At 41.4% G+C, this 23,694-nt stretch overlaps 1 protein-coding gene across 1 annotated transcript in view; it reads left to right on the top strand.

The window, feature by feature from the left end:
* The window catches only part of IQGAP1 (IQ motif containing GTPase activating protein 1), a 100,904-nt gene that overhangs the window by 38,294 nt on the left and 38,916 nt on the right, over positions 1 to 23,694 (top strand). The window contains exons 5-15 of the mRNA XM_026510510.4: positions 2,540 to 2,616; positions 8,019 to 8,086; positions 9,021 to 9,134; positions 9,716 to 9,894; positions 10,606 to 10,690; positions 15,609 to 15,772; positions 16,600 to 16,684; positions 17,395 to 17,558; positions 17,758 to 17,918; positions 19,399 to 19,523; positions 21,323 to 21,486. Of these exons, the coding sequence (XP_026366295.1) occupies positions 2,540 to 2,616; positions 8,019 to 8,086; positions 9,021 to 9,134; positions 9,716 to 9,894; positions 10,606 to 10,690; positions 15,609 to 15,772; positions 16,600 to 16,684; positions 17,395 to 17,558; positions 17,758 to 17,918; positions 19,399 to 19,523; positions 21,323 to 21,486 (1,386 nt within the window). The remainder of the gene's footprint in view (positions 1 to 2,539; positions 2,617 to 8,018; positions 8,087 to 9,020; positions 9,135 to 9,715; positions 9,895 to 10,605; positions 10,691 to 15,608; positions 15,773 to 16,599; positions 16,685 to 17,394; positions 17,559 to 17,757; positions 17,919 to 19,398; positions 19,524 to 21,322; positions 21,487 to 23,694) is intronic.

Genomic DNA, 23,694 nt, shown 5'->3' with positions numbered 1-23,694 from the left:
TGGTCCTGTTGGCCACCTCTTCTAGGAACTATTTTGTGATTTTGACACTTTGATTTTTTTTTAATTTTATTTTTAAGTAATCTCTACACCCAGCGTGGGGCTCGAATTCACAACTCCAAGATCAAGAGTCACATGCTCTCCCGATTGAGCCAGCCACGCACCCCTTGACTTTGATTTTTAAGTTGTTTTGAACCTGCTCAGCTTCTTCTCCGTCTTATGTGTTCTACCTCCCATATCCTAGTGGTGGGGTTCCTTAAGATGCAGTCCTTACTTTAGCTACATTCTTGTTCTCATGGTTTCAGTTATTTTGAAGACTTTTCTATAAGAGAAACACATTGTCTTCACATGGCTGCCAGACAGTTCTTGTTTTCTATTAGCTAGACTTCCATCTATCTGAAAGTAAACCTTCCTTTTCCCCCAAGTGAACCTCCCCTCCTCTATACTAAATGGTAGCCTGTCCTCATTTCCCCAGTCATCCCGTCTCAGAATCTTGAGGTTACCTTGAACTCCTAAATGCAGTTATGCCCCAAGCCTTCCTCATGTATTTGAAATGTTTCTTTTATCTGTTGAGAGGGGTTATCAGCCTGCCTCCTTAGCTTCAATTTCTCTGCAGTTCAATGTAGCCTGTGTCCTGTCTCCAGTCAGATCTTCCTGAGGCCCTGTTTTTATCCTTGGCTCCAGAGCTAGGACTTCTCTGGGGTCTGCATATCAAGTTCAAACTTGTCTGACTTTCAAGGTCCTCATAATCTGATTGCATCCTACCCTACCCAGCCGTATTTTTCTGTTACTCTCTTTTTTTTTTTTTTTTTAAAGATTTTATTTATTTATTTGACAGAGTTAGAGACAGCCAGCGAGAGAGGGAACACAAGCAGGGGGAGTGGGAGAGGAAGAAGCAGGCTCACAGCCGAGGAGCCTGATGTGGGGCTCGATCCCACAATGTCGGGATCACGCCCTGAGCCGAAGGCAGATGCTTAACCGCTGTGCCACCCAGGCGCCCCTCTGTTACTTTCTAAACTGTATTCTGCACTGTTTTCGGGAAGGGTGGCTCAATGTGACCGTGATCTTCACGTTTCAGGAGACGATGACGTCTCCATCTTGCAAATGAGCATGCAGAGTTTGAAAAATTATCAAAAAGATGATTCTGGGGGCGCCTGGGTGGCACAGCGGTTAATCGTCTGCCTTCAGCTCAGGGCGTGATCCCGGCGTTCCGGGATCGAGTCCCACATCAGGCTCTTTCGCTATGAGCCTGCTTCTTCCTCTCCCACTCCCCCTGCTTGTGTTCCCTCTCTCGCTGGCTGTCTCTCTCTGTCGAATAAATAAATAAAATCTTAAAAAAAAAAAAAAAAAAAAAAAAAAAAAGATGATTCTGTACATCCCATCTCTCGGGGGGATGTTCTTGAGGCAGTTCTTTCTAGTCGAGAGCCGTAGGCATTGCAGAAAAAGCGTGAAAACAAACAAGCAAGATGTGTCTAGGGCTCTAACAGGCACACGGTGCTGCAGGACTCTTCCTACTGCCTTTTACTGCTCATCCAGATTCTTCTGATGGACTCAAAATTCAGTCTTTCACTTCTCCAGACCACTATCACCTCCTTTAGAATGAATTGCGTGATGCCACATCACCATGAAGATAGATCTTGGAATTCAAGGTTATACTCAATCTAAACCTGCTGTGTTCCTATTCAACCTCATTCATTAATTCATTGCATGTAGAACCCCTTCCTTGACCTTGGCTCTAGGCTTGGCATTGAAGATATGGCAGCAAAGTGCGTAGACCTGGTCCCTGCCTTCATGTAGCGTGTAGTCAAGCAGATAATAACACAAGTAATTGATTATTTGTGGCAAGTGCTACCCAGGAGAACCACTGGTCTTCCACATTCCCATACATACCCTCTATTTCATCTGCTTGATCTGTGTATCTTTTCTCTTTTCCCAAGCATGTAACACATTTTTTAAAAAAGGATTTTATTTTTAAGTAATCTCTGTACTAGTGTGGGGCTTGGTCCACAACCTGGAGATCGAGTCGCACACTCTGCCAGCTGATACAGCCAGGCATCCCTGCATATAACACATTTTAATATTTTGTAGGGTTTTTTTTTTTTCGGTGTCTAAATGTAGTAGTTCACACAACTGAAAGCACCTGAGTCAGTGTTCGTTGTTGAGTTATTTTTGAGTCGAGGCGTGATAGACAGTAACCAAGCAGATTGCCGTCCTTCAGCGCTTCCTGCATTTGCCAGTGGTTTAAACTGCACGAGAGCTGGGGGTCATCCGCCCATGTCTGAGTCTGCAGTGAGCACATCACTTTCACATACCTGGTGAAATTTGGTGGGTTAACCTAATAAGGCTTTTCCAACTAGTGCTTTTTATTCTGTTTTATAGCATTTTGTTCCTTGCGTTACTTAGGATGAATTGTCTCTTCCCCCTAATGAAGTTACTTGCTGAATGCCAATAATGTTTTCTAATTGTTTTATTTGTATAATTGGTGATTGGTGAATGATCCAGTAGATTGTTACCTTAATCTGCTTCTTTTATTCTTCCTCAGATTTTTTACCCAGAAACTACAGATATCTATGATCGAAAAAACATGCCAAGATGTATCTACTGTATCCATGCACTCAGGTAATCATATTTTCTTGGTAAAATAAACAGTGTACATAGACACAGAGAACAGATTGCTAAGTTGCCAGAGGTGAGGATTTGGGGGCCAGCAAAATGGGTAAAGGGGGTCAAAAATTATAGACTTCTAGCTATAAAATAACTAAGTCCTGGGGATATAACATACTGCATGGGGATTTTAGTTAATAATGGTGTAGTGTATGCTTGAAAGTTGCTAAGAGAGTAGATCTTAAAAGTTCTCAGCATGTGGCGCCTGGGTGGCTCAGTCAGTTCAGCATCTAGTTCTTGGTTTCAGCTCAGGTCGTGATCTTGAGGGTCCTGGGATCGAGCCCTGCATCAGGTTCCCCACTCGGGGGGTGGGGGGTATCTGCTTCTCTTCTCTCTCTCCCTCTGTCCCTCCCCCCACCCCGCTCAAGCACACACACTCTCTCTCTCTCTCTCTCTCTAAATTAAATAAATATATCTTTAAAAAAATTTCTCAGCATAGGGAAAGAATCTGTAACTCTGTGGTGGTGGATGTTAGTGAGACTTAGGTGACCATTTTGCAATATATACATATATTGAATTATGTTGTCCCCCTGAAACTAGTGTAATGTTATATGTCAGTTCTATCTCAATTTAAAAAAGCAGTTTAGGAATAATACCTGAATTGAATGTATAGCTTTTTGTCCATGGTTTAATGAAAAAGTTTTTGTATTAGCTTCAGGATTTCCAAATAGAATAGGATACTGTTGTCTTAACAAAATGGTGAGAACCAGCTGTGTTTTTCTAGGGAGTAGGGAGAAGGGATTTATTTATCCCCATAATAGCAGATAATTTGGCTCTGAAAACATAGTATAGTCTTTCATTGTTGATCTAGTGTTTCTGTGAACTGTGCATTTCAGCCAGGATGCAGTTCCTTTCTTTTTAATTAAAATCTCATTAAAAATTACAAAAAGTACTTACATTTCAAAATTTTCGCTGTTTACTGTTTTGTCACAAGCCAGTAGCTGAATTACAAATACATTTACCATGTCGTAATACTTTAGTAGTATAATTAAACTTTATCAACATTTTCAAATAATGTCAGCAACTATCAAATAGTTGATTTTTAATTTATTTACTTTTCTAGGTCCTCACCAAGCCATTTATTTGTTAAGTAATGGTTATGCCAAACAAATATGACAAATAGGAACTGAAACAAAGTATAATTTTTTCATAATTTCATAGTAAATTTTGAAGATGGCTAAATTTCAGGCCCTTGGCTCTTAGAATCAGCAAAGTACTGTATTGGGAGGAAGAGGCGATGTGTGTGGAGGGAGGGTGGGGTTTGGGAGATGTGATAGCGCCATACCAGAATGGTGCAAATCCATAGGGCTAAACGAGAAGGTGGCAGAAGTGAACGGGATATCCGGGTGGGGTTTCTTTGCTCGGGCTGCCCATTTTATAAGGCATCCTGTATGTGTGCTTAATAAATGTTCATCATGTATACGAATATATGTATCATACTGACCCGTGAGAACCCTGTTGTCTGCAGTTTGATTGAACATGTGCCAGACCCTTCGGATCCCTGGAACCCGTGTGAAACCCACAAAAGAAAGCATGTAGCCGAGGACTAGTGCACAGCCACACTCCCGTGCCTTTGGTTATTCTGTTTTTGCTGCCTGAATGCCCTTTTACCCCCTAGTTCAATGCGTGTTCTCCAGCTGCTACTGTGGAATGCCAGGTTCATGGATGCCTTCTTTTACTTTTTCTCCCTCAGACAGAATTAGCTCCTTCCTATCTTTGTGCTGTTCGAGTATTGGCACATACCTCTTACTTCAAGTGTAGGGTTTTTACATCCTACTCTGGTGATTAGTTCTTGCTGCTTGCTTTCTGTGGACGCCTTGGGGGCAAGACCGATTTCTGTTTATCTTTGTGTCTCTAGTACTTAGATGCCTAAGCACATAGTAGGTGGTCAATAAATGTTTGTGTCAGAATCATACTTTGTAACCAATCTTTCTTCCCATTCTCTAGCTCAAGGGGATATTTTCTGCCCTGTAAATGAAAAAAGGAAATGGTACCTTCTTTTATCAAATGACTTTTCATGTTTGTCTCAGTGTATCCAGTCAGGTTTTAATTCAGTTCCCACCTTCTTGGTGGAGTTCTGTGATTTCCATTGACTCCAGCTCATTCCTTTGTCTAAACTCTTTGTTTCTTAGTTCTATTGTTTCTTTTATAAGTTTACTGTCTTTCTCTCTATTACATTATTAGCATCTTAGGGACAGAGGTCATGCCTTACATTTCTTTTTTTTCCCTCCAAAGTACATGGCATAACACTGGACAAACAAGAGCAACATCAGAATTTTTAAAAAATATTTAGGAGTGGGTGGTATCTCTGGGAATGTTCAGATTGTAGCAATTTCAAATATATGTGTCTGAGCCAAAATCAGATTAATTCTGAGTATTATGATTGGCTCACTGTTACAGTGAGGCCTGTCTGTGTTGATAACCTTGTGAAGGTTGTATCTACAATGGATATCTGAACTTGGCAGGCAAGAGGCCGAGCTGGCAGAACTCCTCTCTGTGCGTTCTGCAGCCATGGCTCTCTGCAATGTAACCTGGGTCCCAGGCCCCCAGTTCTCACTCAGAGATGAAGAATTAACTGTGCCTTTCTCAGAATCGGAAAGGGAGGAAGTCTGCTATTGTTACTCATTTCTCTTCAATATGCAACCCGTGCTTAGAAATTATATACAGAGCCGTGTGTTCTGGTTGGTGATTTATGATTTCTTTCCTCCCTGGAGTGTTTTTCCTGAAGGGTTGGCTGCCCTTGATACGTAGGCCGTTTATACTTGCTTGGGGCCTCTTCTTTACCGTGTAGTACAACAGTGTTCGAGGCAGGCTCCTCACTTCACGGTGTGGGGTGACGTACCTTCTCCCTTTTGGATTTGCAGTAGCAGAAAAGCATTATCTTCCTGTTTTCTCCGTTCCTGGCTTCTTTTCTTTCTTTTTTTTCTTTTTCCTTCTTTTTCTTTTTCTTAAAGTCTTGACTGGCATCACTCCAGAGATAGTCACCATGTTTAGTCCTGCTAAATTACTTTCTGGATTACACTCCACCCTCAGATAAGACCCCAAATCTTTTTTTTTTTTTTTAACTAATTATTTTATTAGAGAGAGGGAGAGCATACCAGGGGTGCTGCAGAGGGAGAGGGAGAAGCGGACTCCCACTGAGTAGGGAGCCCGACGTGGGCCTCGATCCCAGAACCCTGGGATCATGACCTGAGCTGAAGGCAGACGCTTAACTGACTGAGCCACCTGGGTGCCCAAAGACCCCAATTCTTTATTATTTCATATATATTTGTATACTTTATTTCCATTTCCTCTGATGTTTTATCTTTATAAGAACTGATTTGGGGGTTAAATTGGCCCATAATCCTATATCCTAAATTCAGAAGAAATGTAAAAGCTGAAAATTATATTTAAGTTTGGTTCCAACTCATTTGTTGGCAAAGTCTGATCAGAATTAATTGAAGTTATTTAGGATATTTGTCTACTTACTGTGATTATGTGTATGTTTCTCTGCAGAAAAATAATGTATTCGTTTAGAGGTGCTGTCTCAAGTCTTGCTGGCATGTTTTATAATACTGTATATACTTAAGTAAACAGACATTATATAATACTGTATATACTGTAAAACCTTTCTAATATCTGAGAAATCCTAAATTCATATCTGGCCCAAAGAATTTAGATCAGGGATTGTGGGCTGTACTAGATTCTAGATTCTGTTTCCTAAGCAGCTGCTGCATTTGTGTTTAGAGCCTTTATTAAACAGTCTTTGAGATCAGCGGAGTGATTTCTTCGAGGTTACCCTGCAGGCAGCAAAGATAATAGGAATCCACAGCCTCCTTTTCCCCATTGCTATAAAGTACAGCTTCAGTAGGAAAAAAGAAAAGAAAAATGTAGCTAAGCTCAATCGGAGGCTGACTGTTGTAGGCACCTAACAGTTACTTGTAAAAGTCGTTGAGGGAGAACAGGAGCAAAGATTGGAAAGGGGTGTTTACTGGTAGGATTGAAAGCTTAAGCTTTGAGGTGGAGTACTCTCGGTTCTGGGTGGCCATTATGGTTATATTCGTAACTCCAGCATGTCCTTAAAATATTCTCGATAATTAAATGAGATAAAAGAAAGACGGTGCCAAGTCTTAGATTCTCCTCTCCTTTATTCATAGCAGCTAGTGGTACCGTCACAACTTAAATTTACCATTGAAAGACCTTAAAAGCGAACTCACTCTTCTTGGGCTTGTAAAGGTGACATTCTTGAAATTTCCTAAAGTGTGGCAGCCACTTTTTCTAAGTAGAAATAAGAGAGGAAGAAATTCCTGAAGAAAAGTATTTGTACTACTTTGGAATGCAGGTGGGACATATTATGTGGGAGAAGTAATGTATGCAATGGGGACAAATTACAGATACAGAATGTTACTGGCTATTTTGCTTTGGAAAATTTGTTGAATAGATTTAAAATCTTTTGTGAGAGGAACTTTATATAGTTCCATTTTGAGCATTTTACTCTAAAAAAACAATCATATACATATGATTCATACTTATGCTTATCTAAGAAAATAATTAGCTACTCTGAATGTATAAATTCGAAAGTATTTTCAGAATACTTGACTTTTTTTAGATTATACATTTGTGTTTATTATATACAGTTTAAATTCTGATCATTCTGTGAATGTAATATACATGATCCATATTTGTGTTTAGATAAAACTGAGGTTTATAGATTATTTGCAAAAACTGTAGGTCACTCTGTTGAGTTTCTGTGATCTGTTTCTGAGGCATGTTTTATTTTTTCCCTATTGCTAGGCTGTCATTGTCTTGCTCATGTCCATCCCTGTCAAGTACACTTCTAATTTGTTGATTCGGATCTGCTAGGTCCTTAGAATCCAGTTAAGCTAATTCAGGCTTATAGACATTTACTTATCCATCTATCCATCTGTGAAATGTTAATATTTATTAATATATGCCAGGTTCTGGGTAGACATTGGTGAACAAGACTTTTGTTATTCCTGCCTTCATGGGATTCAAAGTTGAATAGATTTCCGTTTTTATTAAAACAGTAAAGATAATATAATGTTTATTTAAAACTCATAAATTACCTGAAACTTTTCCATCAGTAATATGAATTCAGTTTAAATAAGACTTTTTATTTTGGTCATTTTCATGACGCTTTTATAAATAGCCAGTGCTTTTTGCATTGCATTATGTGACTTACTGTAAAACTAAGAAAAGGTTGTGAGATAATGTACGGTAACCGCAAAGGGGAATATGGTAGCATGCAGGGGTATGTTCAGGGTGTTTGTTCTTCATGCTGACTCTCCCCTTTAATCTGAGAACCCCAGCTGGGTGCAGCTGGGAGGCCTAACTCTTTCGCATATCGTATCTTCTAGTTTGTACCTGTTCAAACTGGGCCTGGCTCCTCAGATTCAAGACCTATATGGAAAGGTTGACTTCACAGGTAAGGAGTTACAAACTTGGCAGGAAATGCTTGATTTATGTGGAAATAGCCTGGAGAGTCAACAATACCAATCTTAAAGACGTAGGGCTTTAAAAACACTCTGGCAACAGAGATCAAAGAAGTGTAAGTAACTTGCTTCTCCTGGTGTGTTGAGAAGCCCGCTACACTTGGAATTTCAAACTCTGTTCTCTCATTTTAGCAAGTATCTACAGTGTGCAAAGCAAGAGGTGGCAATTTCGTAATTAAAAAATTTAGCTTGTTTACCTTATTCTATGTGTATTTGCTGTTGTCAGATGCTTGAAGAGATGGAGGCTTGGGGAGAAAAAGAACAGCGGTAATACTGGTTAGGGGTAATATAGATTCAAATCTTTTGAACTGGTCATTATTTTGTAGACTTGGGAATTTTAAATTTAATAAAACTTTTATCTATGACATTTTTCCTTCTGGGGAAGTTGTTCCCCAGACCTGGGGCAAAGGGCCAAACCTTACATGTTGTTTTCTTTTATCATTTGGCTTCCTGCCTTGGAAGTAGAATGGTTTAGTAGTGGCTAGTGACTTGGCGTATAAAGACATCTGGCTGGCTTATGGGTTACTTGTTGCTGAGCTCCCTTCAAAGCTACTCCATTCATAAGTTCACTGTAGGAAATGCCACAAGCAGTAGTTTTGAGAAACTCTTTTCTGTAGGGCTGTTTCTCATGTTATACTTACTTTTGATGCTCTTGATTATAGTAATGATGGTTAATGTCTACTGAGCGTGTGCTTTGTGCCAGGTACTATGTTCAGTGCTTTCCTTATATCATCTCATTAAATCCTCATAACAATCCTAGGAGGTAGCCACCACTTTATCCCATTTGTAGTTGGGGAATATGTTTCCTTCTCTGAATTCTGGAAAGGCGCTTAACTTGCTCGCCTGGGTCTTCACCTTTTCCTGTAGAAGAGGAAATCAACAACATGAAGATTGAACTGGAGAAGTACGGGATCCAGATGCCTGCCTTCAGCAAGATCGGGGGCATCCTCGCCAACGAACTCTCAGTGGATGAAGCCGCACGTAAGCAGAGAAATTTTGTGGGTTCAGATGGGGTTGTTGCTACCACCTTCAATCATGCGTACTATGATGGTCTTGGACATTAGGAATTTTGCTAGCAAGCTTAGGTCAGTCGAGGTAGTTTAACACTGCTACGGTCTTCTGTGTTATTGTTATTAGGAAGTAAGTGATTGATTTTCATGAAAATGAAAGCATTTAGAAAGTGAGTTCTGCATTTCAGTGCCTCTTTGGGTTTTTGGTTTTTTTCTTTTTTTTAATAGTATTTACATGATGATCAAGGGTGAACATTTCTGTAATATCTGCTCCTTGCAAGGCTCTTCTATGAATTTTTTGAGACCCCTGTGAGATTCTAAACTCAGCATCCCAGACATGGGATCACAGGGAAAGCTGTGGCTTTTTGCATCCAGGAAGAGACTAGGCTTACAGGATTCAGGGAGCCATTCCTCCAACCCCAAGTCATCATTTCTCTGTCAACATGAGCCTCTTCCTGCAATAGAGGGTTACGACGTTGCTTTGGATGTGTCACGTACATCCCTTACTCTGTATAACCCAGTGTTCTATGTTTTGAATTTCTTTTTTTTTAGTGCATGCTGCCGTTATTGCCATTAACGAGGCTGTTGACCGTAGAATTCCAGCGGACACATTTGCGGCTCTGAGAAACCCAAACGCCATGCTTGTAAATCTCGAAGAGCCCTTGGCTTCCACTTACCAGGATGTGCTTTATCAGGCCAAGCAGGAGAAAATGACCAACGCTAAAAACAGGGTAAAGATGGAACATCTGTTTTTTTCTAATTGATATATATCCTTTCATTGTTTGATATGACTCCATTTTAAAAATCAATTTTCTTGAAGTATAATATACACACAGTAAAATTTACTCATTTTGCATGTATGGTTTGATGAGTTTTGACAAACGTGGTGGTTACAAAACCATCATCCCCAAGGTCCCCAGGTCTGTCTTCACAGTCAGCCTCTACTGCCCCCCAACTCCCGCCCCTGACCCCAGGCAACCTCCAGTCTGAACAGATCATTATATTTACCTTTTTAAGAATTAACATATAAATGAAATGGATTTACACAGTATGCAGTCTTTTGGTATTAGATTCCATTTTGACTTTTATTCTATCCTTGAATTTTGTGCAAACCAATGAGAAATTCTGAGATCTGGTCTGTGGGTCTGCCCATTCTGCTCGGGGCTGAGGCAAGGATGCCGGCTCCTGAGCGAGGAGGGCAGGGTTCACCAGTGCTTCCTGCTCATGCCAGCTCTGGAAGCACCCTCGAGCTTGTCGGTAACATGTGGATCGCTTTTTATTTTTTTAGTTCCGAGTTGTGTAGCATTCCACTGTGTGCTCCACTAAGGATTTTAAGTGTATCCTTACTCTTTGTTCTCTCGTGGTTGGGGGAGGAGTGTAAATGTTTCTGAGGTCTTCTTAGAGACCTGAACTGATTTATTACACTTTCTACTCATCTTCAGACAGAAAACTCTGAGAGAGAAAGAGACGTTTATGAGGAGCTGCTCACTCAAGCTGAAATTCAAGGCAATATAAACAAAGTCAATAGTAAGTATGTCCCTGAGTTGGGTACCTGTGGGATGTTACAGAATAATGTGAGTGTTGATGTGTTCTTGGACTGATGACATGGTTCTTTTATCTTATTTTAATTTTTTTAAGACTTTACTCATTTATTTGTCAGATTTGAGAGAGTGAGAGAGCACAAGCGGGGAGGCAGCAAGCAGGGGCAGAAGCACACTCCTCGCTGAGCAAGGAGCCCAGTGCAGGACTCGATCCCAGGACCCCGGGATCATGACCTGAGCTGAAGGCAGACGCTTAACCGACTGAGCCACCAGGCGTCCCTAAGTTTATTTAGTTTAGACGTTAGTGGATTTGTTTAGGAACTGTTGCTTACTACTGTTTTTTGTGTTCGTATGTCTTCTGTTTCAGCTGCCATTGTCCTCAGGCAGGCCCTCCCGCTATCTGCTCATCTGCTTTAGCTTCCGGACTCATCTTGTTGGCTAATTTCACTCTCTTACCCCATGTTAATACACTTAAAAAAAAATCTAAATAGGGATTTTATTTTTCCTTATTTATTTTTTTGTAGGCTCCATGCCAAGCGTGGAGCCCAACACGGGGCTTGAACTCATGACCCTGAGATCAAGACCTAAGCTGAGATCAAGAGTCGGACATTTAACCAACTAAGCCACCCAGGTGCCCTTATTTTTCCTATTTTTATTTTTATTTTTATTTTTAAAAAGGATTTTATTTATTTATTTATTTAGAGAGAGCAGCGGGGTGGGGGGGGACAGAGAGGGAGAGAGAGATCTCAAGCAGGCTCCATGCTGAGTGTGGAGCCCAGTGTGGGGTTCAATCTCACAGTAGGACCTGAGCCAAAACCAAGAGTCAGAGGCCTAATGAACTGTGCCAGCCAGGCACCCCTATTTTTCCTATTTTTAGAGTAATATTACAATTTCATTTTTCTTTCAAGGAGTAATACAGGTTATCCAGATGTAAACAAAAAAATTAGACCCCCATTCCCTAGAAATAACAAGTATTGATTTTTTTTTTTTAATTTATTTGAGAGAGAGAGAGTGCACAGAAGTGGGGAGGGGCAGAGGGAGAGGGAGAAGCAGGCTCCCCACTGAGCAGGGACCCTAAGATCAGGACCTGAGCCGAAAGCAGATGCTTAACCGACTGAGCCACCTGGGTGCCTCACTACTATTGATATTTTTATGCATATTTTTAAAAACGTATTTAAACAAAAATGAGATTATACCATTCATACTGATTTTTGTGTATATGTGTTATATGATTTTGAGGAATTAATGTCTCAAAAGCATCACTTTCATTTTGTCACTCTTCTGCTAAAGAACCTGCATTGGTTCCTCTCATTATTCTCCAGACAAAACGCAGACCCCTAGCCTAGTGGAGTTTTTTATGCGGTATTTTATGCAGGCAACTCTCTATACAAACTTATTTGCCTAATTGTCTCCCATATTCACTCTGTTTCTTTCATGACTCGTGAAAGAGTCCTGCTCTGGGGTGGCTCTGACCTGGGACTTGGTCTCTTGGCCTCACACTAATAGCTGTGTCATGGGACCCCTGTGGCACAGACTTGTTCTGCAGATGGTGAGATAATGCATGTAAATTTTCTGGTATCTAGTGAGTACTCAGTAAACATTAGCATTATCATAGCTTTTGCTGATCGCGTATTCTCACTATAATGCCCTCATGCCTTATCTCTTACCTAACCCAAATTATACCTGTCATTCACGGTCCAGCTCAATTCTTACCTGCACCCATTCCAGCTCTCCCGTGGCTTTTATAGACCAACTACATAATTTCCTACGCAATTATATATTGTCTTATATTGCTTGCCTTTGTTTCTGACATCTCTATAAACTCCTTGAAGTACAGATTACTTAGGATTTGTACTTCTTTTGAAATCTCTGTAATTCCTAGTATAATGGTTAGACTCACCAAAAGAACTAAAAAGCTTATTTGATTTCAACCAGCCTCGACCTTGTTTTGCTCAAGATAATAACAATAGTGATAGTAATCCTTGTCCTCTCTGTTCATTGGGAGGCCCTAATTTCTTCCTTGAACCAATACTCTGAATAACTAGAGAGACTTTATAAGATTTTACCAACTTTGTATGATCAGGAGCTCTAAATCCTGACCAAGAGTCTTTGTATTCGGTTCCATTCCGGTGCCTTTAAGATAATGGTTTTCTTTTCTTTTTTTTTTTTTTTTTTAAGATTTTATTTATTTATTTAACAGAGAGAGACAGCCAGCGAGAGAGGGAACACAAGCAGGGGGAGTGGGAGAGGAAGAAGCAGGCTCCTAGAGGAAGAGCCTGATGTGGGGCTCGATCCCAGAATGCTGGGATCACGCCCTGAGCCGAAGGCAGACGCTTAAAGACTGCGCCACCCAGGCGCCCCAAGATAATGGTTTTCTGAACAGAGTAATAGTTCCATTCACAAATGGGTGGTGTGGTGTGCTCTATCCGTATGAATACTTAAGCCAGAAAATACAAAGAGTGTCCTTTTATACTTAGTTGTCTGTGTGAGAAGAAAGTCCAGCATGTTTCCTGCTGTGCACACTGCATAAAACATTCTTTGTTTTAAGAATGGTGTTTTTTTCCTACTATGTTGTTTAGGAGTTTATAACTGTTGTAGTTTTACCTGGCTAAGTCTGGGAGAGTCAGTTATAAAGCTGTGGGGGAAGAGCCGTAGCCTTATGTTTTTAAAGTGTTCGATTCAGGGGCGCCTGGGTGGCTCAGTGGGTTAAATGTCTGACTTGGTTTCAGCTCAGGTCATGATCTCAGGGCTGTGAGATAGAGCCCTGTGTTGTGCTTGAGATTCTTTTCTCTCTCTCTCTCTGCCCTCCCCCCTCCTCTCTATCTCTCTCTCTCAAATAAATAAATACATCTTTCTAAAAAATTCCCTTAAGTAGCTTTCAACGTAACAGGAAAGATAGACATGCAAATGAGTAATTTCAGGGCAACTTGCTTAGAACAAGGTATCACAGGTGTATGAGGTGCGGTCATAGAAAAAGAAAGGAATGACTTCTCCTTGGAGGTTTGTGTAAGAACCTTCACTGGATAGGTCAGGCCCTCGAGGATAAGGCAGGATTCCCAGAGAAGGACAATCTTTTCCTAATCGTAGAGCAAGTCTGAAGCAAGAGAAAATTGTGTGCTAGGAAGATGCGGGAACTTTAGGTCCCAGGAATTATTTTAACATAATTATAGATAAGATTCTTTCCCTGAGGGTATGAGAACCAGCATTGAAGCCACTGCCCCAGGAGAAAGCTGCAGGCTAAGTAGTTAAAAATGAGAATAAGTGTTTATTTACTTTTTTTGTAGAACAAGGAAAATTAATTAAAGCTTAGCAGAAGAAAGTGCTTAAATAATGTTCTAAACTTTATCATTCTTATACTGTGAATGTTAATAAATGTTTACTTAAATATTTACCTATTTCTGTAGTAAGCATGCTTCTAGTAAAAGCATAATTGACGAGATGCTTTTGTAGATAGATAATCTGGGATTCTACATCGCATACCTAGAGAAAGCCTTGTTGTTTACTAGTATTGATTTTGTTTATTTTCTGTCGGCACTCCTGTAAAAGCTCCACCAAGACAGAGATCATTTGTTTTGTTCACAGCTGTATTTGCAGCACAAAGCAGGTGCTCAGTAAATGCCATTGAGGGAATGGATGGTTAGTTGGCTAATGGTCACGTGGGCCTGCTGCCGTGACTCAGGAGCGATCACCTCGGTGTGGTGATGACTTAACAGAACTGCAGGTGTAATCATTGGGAAGACGTGAATAGTCTCTTAGGAGTCTACTGAGATTTAAAAATTTTAAAATTAAAAAAAAATTTCCTTTTAACACCTTATATTTCCTTTTTGTTTTTTGTTTTTTTTAACTAACATTAAAACATTTAAATTTTTAAGTGCTGCTATGCCCCAAATATTTTGATTTTTAGTATGTTATTGTTGACTTTGGTGATTAAATCAGATCCCTGGGTGGAGCATAGAGGGAGAAGTCTGTTTTCTCATCTAAAAATAGGGACACTGAAAATAATACAGTAATGATCACTTCCCAGTGGCTCTTATTTTTGAAGTCAGAAAATACCTTATTCTAACTGCCGACTTAATACCTTATTTGTTTTACATATACAGAGTGCTTTCACGTATGTGATTTCGTTTAATCTTAACAACACCACTGTGGGAGATGAAGGAACATCCAGGTTTTCACTGCCAGACGTTAAAGACCTTGTGTGAGCTCAGGTTCTGTGACTAGAAGTAGAGACTGTTGAGAGGGCTGCAGACAGCCCCTGCCGTTCCCTGCGGTCAGACGCCCTTGCTATCTGGGCTCTCCCTGTCCTGGTGGAGTGTGTTCAGGAGGAGGCGCGGTAATGAGGGGATCCAGACTGATGCTGTTGAGAAGGAAAGGGCTCTTTAGTCTGGGGTAGACTGTCAGAGGGAAAGAGGGACTGGATGTATTCAAGCGTCAACACTAGGGTGAAAGCTTTCACAGTTGTTGTTGTTGATTTTAAAGCAAAATTGCCCAAAGATGTAGTAAACTGCTCTGGGAGAAACCTTCTCCTGTTTAGTAGTTTCATCTAGACGACAACTTGGCTTTTAGAGGGCATTTAGACATGCATTGGTTTGGATTGGTGCCTCTTACATTGCTACCCCATATGGGTGCCAAGGTGTCTACATCTGAAGCTTTTTAGTAGGATTGAGGTGTGGTCCAGGACTCTGTTAACTGACGAACAGCCCGGCTGGGGACCCCTGGACTTGATGACTTTAAGGTTCTCTTTCAATCCCAAGATCTTGTACTTCTGTGATGTTCCAAAGCAGAGGCCATCTGAACTGTATTTCCCTCATCTGAAATTGAGGTTGGTTTTGGGGAAGGAAAAGGATTCTGGTCTGTGGTGCTCACAAAGTGTTTTCATAAGCTGTGGCCTTTTCCCTCCTCAGCGTCTTCTGCGTTAGCAAACGTGGACCTGGCTTTGGAGCAGGGCGTGGCACCCGCCTTGTTCAAGGCCCTGCAGGCTCCAGCTCTGGGCCTTCGAGGGCTGCAGCCGCAGAACGGGGACTGGTACCTCAAGCAGCTCCTGAGCGACAGACAGCAGAAGAGACAGGTAAAAGTACGGGGCGAACACGCGGGCACTCATGTACGTCCATCTGAATCTTGTGCTGTCCTTCAGAGATTTTTACGGGGCCCTTTTTTCCCTGTAGTTAGAGTATAACCTATAGTTTTTAGTATGACTTTTTTTCCTGCATATAAATGTAGGTTTTTGAAGTATCCTCAGATAAAATACACATTGTCTTTAGCTCTCTTTTGCTTTTCCAGTTGTAAACCCTCTTAAACAAGTAGTCTCTGCCCTCTGAACCTAACCACCCCTTCACTTGAAGCATCCTTCTTAATCCCCCAACAAAAGCCATGGGGGAAAACTTGAATCTTTTTTACATTCTTACTTCAGGAATTTCTGCTTAAAAGAAAACACACGTCACTAGTCTCCTCTGGCCAGCACTGGGAAAGTATTTAACATGCAGTAAGAGTAGACTGTGGAATTGTACTTAGTGGGGTTTGTAGGACAAGTATGAGTGGCTTTCTTTTTTTGTCTGAATGAGGACAAACAAGTATACATTTTGCAGATTCCCAGCATATGTTGGCCAAAGTAAGCAGCGTTAATGTGCTAATGAGTCTGTAAACGTCTTATGTCAATATTTTGATGCTTCTCACAAACTATTTTTTTTAAATGTGCTGGGTTCTGGAAAGTCACTCTACCCCAGATTTGGCAAGGGCTTTGGCTCTCACTAGGACTGCTGCTTTCTCTGCACGTAGCCCGACACTGTCACTTAGGCCCATAGTTCTTCATCCCTGTGACTGCTGTTGCGATACCACTGTAAGGCCTGGAGGCATAGGCATGAGAATCTTTACAGAAATGTTCTGTGCTTTTCTCAGGGTGGTCAGGCTGATCCCCTGCAGAAGGAGGAGCTCCAGTCTGGCGTGGATGCTGCAAACGGTGCTGCCCAGCAGTATCAAAGAAGTAAGAGTCCTCTCCCTGAGATCCTGAGTAGCTCTTAGGTCACTGGGGTGTCTGAGGTCAGATCCCGTCACTCTCACCCCCATCCCAAGCCTGCTAGCCATAATCGAGTACCAGGTGCCTTTGGCAGTAGGGCTCCTCCAGTTTCAGAGTAGAACTGGAGTACGTGTGGGCTTACTTTGGCTAGGAGGCACTTGATCGTTGGAGGAGGCAAGACTTAGGGGCTAGATTGGTAAGATCTGGATGGTGGAAGAGAGAGAAGGATGTTCCTAATGTGGGCAGAGAGGAGAAGGAAGTGTGGGCAGAAATACAGATGGTGAAGATGTATTGAAGCCACAGTGGTTAGCATAAAATTTCTGTAGATATTTGGGGCCGAGCTGTGTAAGATAAAGGCTTAGAAAGGTTGTGGAAACCTTTGAATGGCAGCTTAAGAAGCTGGTACCTGATTTGCCGGGCTGCACGGGACGGAAGAGATGTTTTAGCAAGAGTCACAGGATGAATTGGAGTAGAAAACAGCTTTATTGGGATATAGTTGGCATAGCCTACAGTTCACCTTCATACAAAGGGGGAGGCTGTTTTTTAAAGATGAAAGTTCCACTTCCGACGTCATGGCCAATAGTTTATCTGCAGGATATAACTTTCTTTTGTGAAAACTGATTCTCTCCCTCGGGGCTTCCCAAGCCAGCTGCTTTTCTGGCCTGTTTTCTGCACAGGATTGGCAGCCGTGGCAGCAATCAACGCTGCCATCCAGAAGGGTGTTGCTGAGAAGACCGTTCTGGAGCTCATGAATCCTGAGGCCCAGCTGCCCCAGGTGTATCCCTTTGCTGCTGATCTTTATCAGAAAGAGCTGGCCACCCTGCAGCAGCAGAGTCCTGAAGTAAGTCAGCCCAGCCTGTCCTGCTGGGGAGCAAGGTGGAGTGGAAGTGAACTTCATACCCACTTCTCAGTGTGGTTGGCAGAGCTTTTGTTTTTTTAGTCCAGAAACTCAGACTTCTTATGGATTAATTGAACTTTTGACCTCTCTTGGTATCCAAGAATGTTTGTCCTCACCTTTCCCCCTCCCCCTCTCCGTGCAGCATAACCTCACCCATCCTGAGCTCTCTGTCGCAGTGGAGATGTTGTCATCGGTGGCCCTAATCAACAGGGCGCTGGAGTCAGGGGACATGAACACAGTGTGGAAACAGCTGAGCAGTTCTGTGACAGGCCTTACCAATATCGAAGAAGAAAACTGTCAGAGGTGGGTGCCCAGAGTGGTAAATGGGATCCATCAGACAGCTGTTACTTTGTCTGTGGGGTGTCAGCTCTCCTGTTGTCAGGCATTGTGACTTCAGTGTGATCCTTTTCTTCTTTTTTCTATTTTGATTCATTTTATTCTTTGTTATGCTGGATAATTTATCGTCAATTACATATATCATGACATTCCACTCCTAAAGATGTAAGTATGCTTATCTGAAACAATGAGGATGTTTATCATATAGCCAAAATAGTACTGTCTTATACCCTGAGGAAATCAATAATTTTTCTTTAATATCTGCTAAACCTAGTCCATTTTCATACTTCTTCACTTGTTCCAAAACTGTCCTTTTCACCTGGTCTCTTCAAACCAGGATCCAGGGCAGGACTGTGTTTTCCCTCTGACTGTTGTATCCCTTAGTATCTTTCAATCTAGCATTGTTCCTTTATTCATGACACTGACTTGTTAAAGAGATGGGACCAGTTGTCCCATAAAACGTTCCACCTTCTGGTCTGGTTGCTTCCTGATATTTGGCTTATTCCTGTAAATTGGAAATTAGGTCTAAAGGCTTGTCAAGATCAAGTCGGCGTTTTTGGTTTGTGTATTTCATATTTTCTCATAACCAGAGGCATATAAAATCTACTTGTGTCATCATTAGAGATACTAAGACTGATCCTTGACTCGGGGAGACAGCTTATCCCTCTTACGTATGTTTATGTATTTCCCTTCGTATAATCTCTTTTTGCATCATCAAAATGTCCAGTTCCCCATTAACCATCACCTAATATTTTTAACCCCAGTTGATAATCCTTGTCTAAATCAATACTTTATCAGAAAGAGTTACTTAATGATGATATCTTTTTTTTTTTTTTTTTTTTTAAGTGCCAACATGCAGCTTGAACTAACAACCCCGAGATCAAGAGTCACATGCTCTGCTAACTGAGCCAGCCCGGCGCCCCTAAGGATGCTATCTTGATTTATCATTCCTTCTGCCTTTGTTAGCTGGTGTATTGCCTTGTTTTCTTGCCTTTAGAGGAATTGCTTAAGATACTGCCTCAGATTCTTAGCTGATGATACCTGGAATTTAGAACATGTAACAGGCTGTTACAAATAAGTGATATTCTGGGGTACCTGGCTGGCTCAGTCAGTGGAGTGTGTGACTCTTGAGTTTGGGGTTGTGAGTTTGAGCCCCACATTGTGTAGAGATTACTTTAAAAAAAAAACAAAACCTTAAAAGATTACTTAAAAAAAAAAAAACCTTAAAAAGAGTAAGTGATATCTTTACATTTTCACATTTTGTTGAGGGTAGCTCTTCATCTCAGAGCTGTTCTCCAGAGTGTGTGAAGCTGTTGGAGTACCTTAGCTGTCTTTGCCCCTTGGATACTTTGTCTCCAGTCTTCTCATTCCTGTCATCCTGACAATCCTGAAGGTCCCTTTTCGTATATTGCACTTCATCGTCTTTTTTGTTGGGGCAATGGGGCAGGTATCTTGATGAGCTGATGAAACTGAAGACTCAGGCACATGCAGAAAATAGTGCATTTATTACGTGGAATGACATCCAAGCTTGTGTGGACCAAGTGAATCTGGTGGTGCAGGAGGAACATGAGAGTGAGTAATCTACGTAACCATCCCCTCAAATAATGAAATCATTGAAGGTGGTGTGATTCCACAAACTGGTTCTAAACACTACTCCCAGAAAGATTTTTGGAAATTGTGTGTGTGTGTGTATCACAAAAAACTAAGGTTGGATATTGTTTTCAAAACATCAGACAACTGCTACAATTGGGTATGTATGTAATAAGAACTGAAATTTTCAGGAGGTGACTTGAACTATTACTTTTAAATGTTTTATAACAAGTAGTTCTGACACTAACCACCTGGAGTTAGGTCATCTTGCATGGGCGTAGGGCTCAGTCTTCCATAGGACTCCTCTCCTTTCAGACACCATTCACAAGCTCTAAGGAGTTCCCAGGTCACTACACTTCTGAACAACTGGCTGTAAACTCAGAGCTCCCCTCAACACCCCCCTCAGATTCAATAATTTGCTACAGTGACTTACAGAACTCAAGGAAGTGCTATATTTATGATTATAGTTTTATTAGAAAGGATACAAGTCAGGACTGGCCAAAAGAGGAGACCTATAGGGTGATCCCAAATACAGTGGGGTCCCAAATGCCAAGCTTGTGTGTCCTCGGGAATTGTCCCCAGGATGTGTGTCACAACCAGGGAAGTTCTCCTGAACTTTGGGTAGCTGGAGTTTTTCAAGGATGATTGTTTGGGAAGGATTGATTATTGGCCATGTAATTAAACTCTGTTCCCAGTTCACCTCCCCTTCCTGGAGATAGGTAGGCTGGGCTGATATCACAGTATCTCGGGGCTCAAAGCCCTAGTATTTTGATCACAGGCTTGATCTTTCCAGCATGACCTTTCTAGCATGACCAGCCCCCATCCTGAGACTTTCCAGGGGCCCACCTAGTTAGCATAAACTCAGATGTGGTCCTAGAAGCTGGTCTGAATAACACAGATAATCCAATCATTTAGGGAATTCTGACGGAGGTTAGTGGCTCCTTCCCAGGAACTGGGGTGAAAGGTCAGCCAGGTTTTTATTATACCACAGAATCGTTACAAAAGAAGCACAGCTGCCTGAGATACCTGAGGAGTGAACGTTTCTAGTTTTAATTTGTATTTCCTGTGAGAAATATTCCATTGATTTGGTGAGAAGAGCCTCGCCTTAGGGTGGGGAGCCCTGGGGTTCGATCTGCCATCCACTTGTTCACGGTGGGATTTCGAGGAAGAAATCTCTGAGCCTAGTCTTTTCTTAAAGATGTTGAATCAGGTGACTTTTTACGATCCCTTGAACTCTAACATTTTGTGAGTCGGAAATGGTTTTAATCACACATTGGAATGTACTTGAAAGCTATACTGTTAAAGCCAGTTTCATCAAAATTCTCTTTCACGTTAGAGCAATTAAAAATAAAGACTTGTTTCAGGGGCGCCTGGGTGGCACAGCGGTTAAGCGTCTGCCTTTGGCTCAGGACGTGATCCCGGCGTTATGGGATCAAGCCCCACATCAGGCTCTTCCGCTATGAGCCTGCTTCTTCCTCTCCCACTCCCCTTGCTTGTGTTCCCTCTCGGTGGCTGTCTCTATCTCTGTCGAATAAATAAAATCTTTAAAAAAAAAATAAAGACTTGTTTCAATGGAAATATGGATACCAGGGAGTTTATTTTAAATGAAACAAACCTAAAATTTTTAAAAATTTAAATGCTACTTAATATTATAGGTGGCAAATTGTAATTTGAATCTTGATAACGCTTGGGTGGATTTATGATTACTTAGCATGTTTAAAAGTTGATTTGTTTATATAATTTCTTAATTAAAAAAATAACCTTTGTCCTGTCATATTTAGGGATTTTAGCCATTGGTTTAATTAATGAAGCCCTGGATGAAGGTGATGCCCAAAAGACTCTGCAGGCCCTGCAGATTCCTGCAGCCAAGCTTGAGGGAGTCCTTGCAGAGGTGGCCCAGCATTACCAAGACACACTGATCAGAGCAAAGAGAGAGAAAGCCCAGGTGAGTGGCAGTGAAATTGTTCCTTTCTGTTCAGAGAACTTCATCCCTTCTGGAGGTAGGGATGTTTCCTGGACACCGTTAGATTCACAGCACTAGATGTGTCACATGGGATGTGACAGTATACATTTGGATTTTGTGTGTGTGATTCTCTGTTGATGTTGTAGACACATCTCCTCTCTCTCTCACTCTCTCTTTTTTTTTTTTTTTAAGAGAGGGAAGGGGTGGAGAGGGACAGAGGGAGAGAGAATCTTACGCAGGCTCCATGCCCAGCAAGGAGCCCAACACGGGGCTCGATCTCACGACCCTGAGATCATGACCTGATCCGAAATCAAGAGTCAGATGTTCAACCAGCTGAGCCACCCAGGCGCCCCCCTTTTGTGTCTCTTTAAGTAAATTCTGTGTTGAAGTATAAGATCCAAAAAAATGTGTAAGTTATGTAAGTATACAGTTGTATGAGTTTTCAAGAATGAGCGTACCTGTGTAATTGGTACTCAGATTATGAAAAGCTTAACAGAACTGTCTGCTGAATCCCATTCTGCCCTCCTCCATCCCCCGCTACCCCACCTGCTGGTAACCACCGTCCTGATTTTTAACACCACGGTTGAATTTTGGTCTGTTTTTGAATTGTATTTGAACGGTATATAAGTACATATGTTATGTACTCTTGTATCTGGCTTCTTCTAGCCAATATAATGTTAGTGAAATTCATTTGTGTCTTTGCAAGAAGCAGTAGTTCATCCATTTTTACTGTCGTGTACTATTCCACTCTGGTTATAGATTCTGTCATTGGAAATTTTGGATTGTTTCCCACTTTCTAGCTATTGCAAATAGTGCTGCTTTGAATATTTTAGTACACGTCTCTTGATTTTTATTAGGTGTACATTTAGAAGTAGAATTTACGGGCCATAGGGAGTGCACATGTGTTAAGCTTTAGTAGATAATGCCATGTTTTTATAAGAACTTTATTGAGCTGTAATTCACATGGCATAGATCTCACCGTTTCCAAGTGTACAATTCAGTGGTGTTTAGTCTTGACAGAATTGTGTGACAATCACTGCAGTCAATTTTAGAACATTTTTATCACCCCAAAAGGAAACTGGCTCTCAGTAGTTAGTCACTTCTCATTTTCCCTCAATCTCTCCAGCTCAGGGCAACCAGCAGTCTGCTTCTGTCTGTGGATTTGCCTATTCTGGACATTTCACGTACATGGAATCATGCAACACGGGGCCTCCTTGTGACTGGCTTCTTTCATGGATCTCAGTTTATCCAAGTTGTAGCATGTGTTCGTAGTACATCATTTCTTTTTACTGCCAGATTCCGTTCCATTGTGTGGCTGTAGCACATTTTATCCATTCATCAGTTGATGGACCTGGGTTGTTTCTGTCCATGGCTGTTAGGAGCAATGCTGCTATGAACATGGAGATTTTTGTAGGTGATTGTAACACAAACATATCTTTTAAGAAGTTTGTCTTACCACTCAGCTAGTTTGTTGAGGAAACGGACAACATTTATACCTCTTTTTCTCACGTTGCTGAGTAGGAAGTTGCCTTGTATGTCGTAGGCCCTCAGATAGTAGTTGCATGATTAAGGCATAATTACTTCTGTTCTTCTAATTGTGATCGATCTCCTTTTAGGTTCTTCCTGACTAATAACAATTTGTGGTTGGAAGGACGACACCTTTCTTTTCTGACTTAAGAGGATCCCTCCAATGAGGTTCTGGTAGCAAGCAGAAGAAATAAAAGAAATTCTTTTTTTTTTTTTTAATTTTATTTTATTTTTAAGTAATCTCTACACCCAATGTGGGGCTTGAACTCACAGCCCTGAGATCAAGAGTTGCTCTACTGACAGGGCCAGCCAGGTGCCCCTCTAAAAGAAATTCTTAATTTAGGGAGTCACCTTCTGTCTGGGAAGCCAAAGTTAGAAAACAGACCAGGGCTTTGTGTTATTGGAGCTTTTGTACTCACACCTATGCAGGCTCTGTAAGTTCGGGTTGGGATAGAGGAGTTATGGGTAATACTAAATGTTGATAGGTCCCCTTTGATTCCATTGTCAAGAGAGTAGTTGGCATTACCATGTCCTAATCATACAAATACAGCAACTACTAGGTTTCATTTAAGAGGCCCATGATTGTGCCGGATGTCAGTGATCTGAAACACAAGTCCTGTTGTGTAGTCAGGAAACTGAGGAAAAGGGATCAGCTGATTTCGT

The sequence above is a fragment of the Ursus arctos genome, unplaced genomic scaffold (assembly GCF_023065955.2).
Source record: "Ursus arctos isolate Adak ecotype North America unplaced genomic scaffold, UrsArc2.0 scaffold_28, whole genome shotgun sequence".
Taxonomy (NCBI): domain Eukaryota; kingdom Metazoa; phylum Chordata; class Mammalia; order Carnivora; family Ursidae; genus Ursus; species Ursus arctos.
This window is presented reverse-complemented; position numbering and strand designations above follow the sequence as displayed.